We start from the raw sequence: 4,286 nt of genomic DNA, 5'->3' as shown, positions 1-4,286 counted from the left end.
CCGAACCCAGCCTTCCCCCTCCCGGCCCCCACCACTGGGTCTTCTCTAAGGACGCGGGGAGGGAGGTTGGGACCCCAAATGCCCTCACCCCACCCGGCGTTGGGGGGGTCAGGGCCGGTGCACCCCCAGGTCCACTACCGGGGCCAGCTGTCGGCAGTGGGCATCCGGCGCAGGGGGGGCCCAGGCCGTAAGGGCTCTGCCAGGGGCCGGGCCAGGAGCAAGGGGTAGGGGAAGGCCTTGGGAAAGTCGCCGGGACCCCCGGGGGCGGGCGAGAGGCGCTCGGACTTGATGCTGACTGGGGGGGTCGGCGGGGAGGCGCCGCGGGTGGGGGGGCCCTCCTCGCCCAGGCTGCGGCCCCCACTGCAGGGGGAGAGAGAAAGAGAAAGAAGGGGGCCGTGAGCTCAGCGTGGGAGGGAGGGAAGCCAGGGAGGTGGCCCGGCCTGGGCAGAGGCTCGGCAGGAGGACCTTGGGAAAGGAGTGGGTGGCGGTCCCTCTTGGGGCCTCCAAAATAGCCGCTCATCCCCACCGGGAACAGTCGCGAGGGGCTGAGTGCAGAACCAAGAGTGGCCACCAGGGGTCAGCAGTGGCTAGGGGCTTTGGAAGACTCGAAGGGGCCCCAAGGTAGACTCGGACTGGGGCGGGGGTGGGGGAACACGGTGGCGGGTGGGGGGGGGCAGTCAGGGCACTTACCTAGGCTGGGCGGGGGCGGCCGGGGGCCCATCACCCCTCGAGGGCTGCCAGGGGGCCAGGGTGGGGGGCTGCAGCAAGCTGGGGGGTGGAGGAGGGTCTCCCAGGGCATATTCTGGCGGGCAGGAGGAGTAAGCTGAGGCCCACCCCACCAGCCAGTTTTCAGTTCTGGTGGGTGGGGGAGTGTGGACCCCCCCAGCAGGCAGGTGTGTGGATGGATGCCTCCCGCTGCAGGGCCAGTGGGGAGTGCATACCTGGGGGACCTGCAGGGAGGAAGGGGAAGCTTCCCAGTGGAGGTCCTGGAGCTGCGGCGGAGCATGGACTCTGCAGGCTACCATAGAGGCCTCTCTGTAGGGCGACAGCGTGAAGGGGAATCTGAGGCCCGCACCCAGGCTACCCTGCCAGCCCCCATCAGCCCTGCCACACCTTCCCCTCACTCACCGAGGTGCTCAGTCCCCCTCGGGCCCCAGCCAGGCCACCAGGCAGGTCTGGCCTCCGCCCGTCCGCTGCCAGGTACAGAGGAGGTGGTGTCTTGCTGGCGAGGTGGCTCGGTGAGAAGAGAGGGTGTGCCAGGCCTGGGGAGCAGGACACCCCCAGAGAGAGGGCCGGCGGCCATGTCATCTGAAGTCTGAGCACCAGAGGTGATGCACACAGCCAAGCAGTGCCGGAGCCAAGATCCCCCCTGCCACCCGCCGCCCCCCCGGGACCCCTATCCCTCCTCCCCCAGGGCCTTTGCCTCATGCTCACCTGGGGGCCCCGCTTTGGGGGCTGCCGGTCGGAAGGGGGATGGGCGGCTCTGGGCAGACAGGGCCTCTCCAAGCCCACTGGGGTCACAGCCTGGTGGGGGCAGGGCCCCATATACCATGTCCGGGCTGGGCATAGTGGGGACTGCTGGCTGAGGGCAGAGAGGATGGGATTGGTTGGAAGAATGTGGAAATGAGGGCATCAAGGTCAAGACAGATAATCGCCATGAGTTCAGAGGCCAGCCTCCACCTTCTGGAAGCCCTCACTACTCCTCCCTGTGGCCTAACCCCACATGGCTGGGGGAGCCTGTGTCTGGCTCTGTGGCTCCTCGGCACCACATCCAGAGCTGAGGCTTCTTACCCAGCATGGGGTTGGCACTAAGGAGGCTTCTTACCCAGCATGGGGTTGGCACTAAGGGGGCTTCCCAGGGTGTTTGATAAAGAAATAAAGAATAGAGCCCGGGCTGGTGGTGCAAGCGGTTAAGTGCGCCTGTTCCACTGCGGCAGCCCGGGGTTCACCGGTTCGGATCCTGGGCGCGCACCAACGCACTGCTTGGCAAGCCATGCTGTGGCGGCATCCCATATAAAGTGGAGGAAGATGGGCACAGAGGTTAGCCCAGGGCCAGTCTTCCTCAGCAAAAAAAGAGGAGGATTGGCGGATGTTAGCACAGGGCTGATCTTCCTCACAAAAAATAAATAAATAAAGAAGAAAGGAATTGTCTGCCTGTTGTACTCTTATTCATCCTTCAAAGCCTTAGCTACAATGCCTACTCCTCCAGGAAGCCTTCCCTGCCCACCCAGGCAGAGACCTGCCCCAACTCTAGGCTTCCTGGCCATAGGTCCTTCTCTCAGTCTCAGCCTTGACCACTGGGGCCTAGGAGGTGGGGGGAGGGCCACCCCCATTCATGGCAGGGCAGGAGTCACTTACATAGAGCCGGGGCCGGGGCAAGGCTGGGTCACCCCCGTCACCTGCCAGCCTCCGCAGCTTCTCTCCTGGCCCCTCAGGCCCCTCATCTGGCTCCAGCTCTGGTCCATCGAGGCCCACACCCCTCCGCTTCAGTGTCTGTAGGGAGGGGAGACAACAGAATGGACCCTCCCTCCCTACCCCAGCCAGGGAACCTGGTTTTATGGGAGAGGGGAGAGACCCAGCTCTGTGGCGGGGGCAGAATGCAGGCACAGCCTGCTCCAGCCAAAACCCATTGACCAAAAACCCCAGTGAGTTACCATCTAGTAAGTTCCAAGTGTGTGCAAGGGATGGACTGTCCTGCCCTGGGACCTGAGGGCCAAAGACCCACCCAGGTCACACAGTGGGGGCCTGAGATCCCCCAGGCCTACTCACGCTGTCCTAATGCTCCTCCTGAATATGACTTGGGTACCTTCATTCTGCCCCAACAAGCAGCCTCAGAGCCAGGCATGCACTCGGTGCTTAATAAATGTCAGCAGACTGAGTGCCTGGGGACAAGTTTATAGGCTTTCCTGAGCTGCTTTCCCCCTGGGACCAGTGACCTGCACACTTCTGGACCCCTGCCTCTCCTCTGCCAGCTTCTCCCCACCCTCCTGAAATATTGGGGGTCCCCAGGCACAGTCCTAGCTCCGTGCTGTCTCCAGCCCTGTGGCTTTAGCATTTTGTCCCAGGTGAAGATTCCCGGGTAAAGGGCCAGTGATCTCGCCCATCCTGGGGTGGGTGTGGCCGCTGCATCAGCAAGTGTGGGGGCAGCTCCAACAAACACACTCCCAGACCTCAGAGAGGTCAGCCTGCTTCATGGTGCCTCCTCTTCTCTGTTTCTGTCCTCAGCAAACGGGTGACAGGATTAAATGAGATGAAGTGTGTGAGCAGCACACGTCGAGGCTCTCTTCAGCCCTCGAGGCACAATGGTTGATGTTTTCTATTTCTACTGTCCAGGCGCAGCCCCTGAATTATTACCTGCTTTTACCAGCAGCAAAGCCAGATTGCAACACTCATCTTTTGTGCAAACCAAGATCCCTAGGTTCTGAGCGAGCAGAGCGTGCTGGGCTTCCCAGGGCCGGGGCGGAGGGCCCCAGGGGTACCTCGAGGATGTCGGTGTTGGTGCGGCTCTCGTGGGGCTCACTGTACTCCGTGTACTTCAGGAGCACACGGTCCATGTCCGTGCTGGCGTACTGGAAGAGGCGGTTGGCGCTGTTGAAGATGATGAGAGCGATCTCACAGTCGCAGAGCACGCTCAGCTCGTAGGCTTTCTTCATCAGCCCGAACTTCCGCTTGGTAAATGTCACCTGGACACAGGACCCACAGGCGGGGTGGGAGAAGACAAGGATTTGGGGTGGCGTTGGGGAGGTGGAGGGGCCTAAATGTTCCCTGAGCAAGATTCTGTGCCTTTGCATGCGCTGTTCTTTCTGGCTGTACTGCTCCCTCTCACGGCTCAACCTGGCAAACTCCTATCAATGCTTCAAAACCCAGCCCAAATGTCCTCTCCTTTGGGAAGTTTTCTTTGGCCTCCCAGGCAGAGCCCACACTCCCTCTCTGAGCTTCCCCAGCCCTGTGCCTCCCTCTGGTCCAGCCCTCTGAGTTGGGTGTGTTTGTGTCCAGTTCCATCTCCCCTATGACTGGAAGCTCCTGGCATTAGGGAAGATAAATGAATAAATCTTCATGAAAATGAGTAACTGCTACATCTCAAACTCCTGACATCACATCAATGCTCCTCATTCCCTTGTAGTTCCCAAAAATGGTCAGGCCTTTGCCCAGGCCGGTCCCCTACCAGGAAAACCTTTCCTTCAACCATTGTCCCATCCAGGGAACTCACCTGCCGATTCCTTTGGTCCAGAATGCGTGAGATCTGGATTTTTTTCCTCCCCATCGTCCCAGGCTGGGTGGAGCAA

The 4,286-nt window shown here is 61.3% G+C and overlaps 1 protein-coding gene across 1 annotated transcript; it reads right to left on the bottom strand.

Annotated features, from left to right (window-relative positions):
• Positions 1-4,286, bottom strand: MEF2B (myocyte enhancer factor 2B). Its single transcript, XM_087443449.1, has 8 exons — positions 4,211-4,286; positions 3,480-3,683; positions 2,359-2,493; positions 1,435-1,582; positions 1,129-1,262; positions 942-1,035; positions 691-802; positions 1-360 (listed from the first exon to the last, which is right to left on the bottom strand). The coding sequence occupies exons 1-8, from the start codon at positions 4,262-4,264 to the stop codon at positions 135-137; spliced, it is 1,107 nt and encodes a 368-aa protein (XP_087299575.1). The 5' UTR covers positions 4,265-4,286; the 3' UTR covers positions 1-134.

Source organism: Ceratotherium simum, chromosome 18 (assembly GCF_057802395.1).
Source record: "Ceratotherium simum simum isolate JZ-2026a chromosome 18, ASM5780239v1, whole genome shotgun sequence".
In the NCBI taxonomy this organism is placed as follows: domain Eukaryota; kingdom Metazoa; phylum Chordata; class Mammalia; order Perissodactyla; family Rhinocerotidae; genus Ceratotherium; species Ceratotherium simum.
This window is presented reverse-complemented; position numbering and strand designations above follow the sequence as displayed.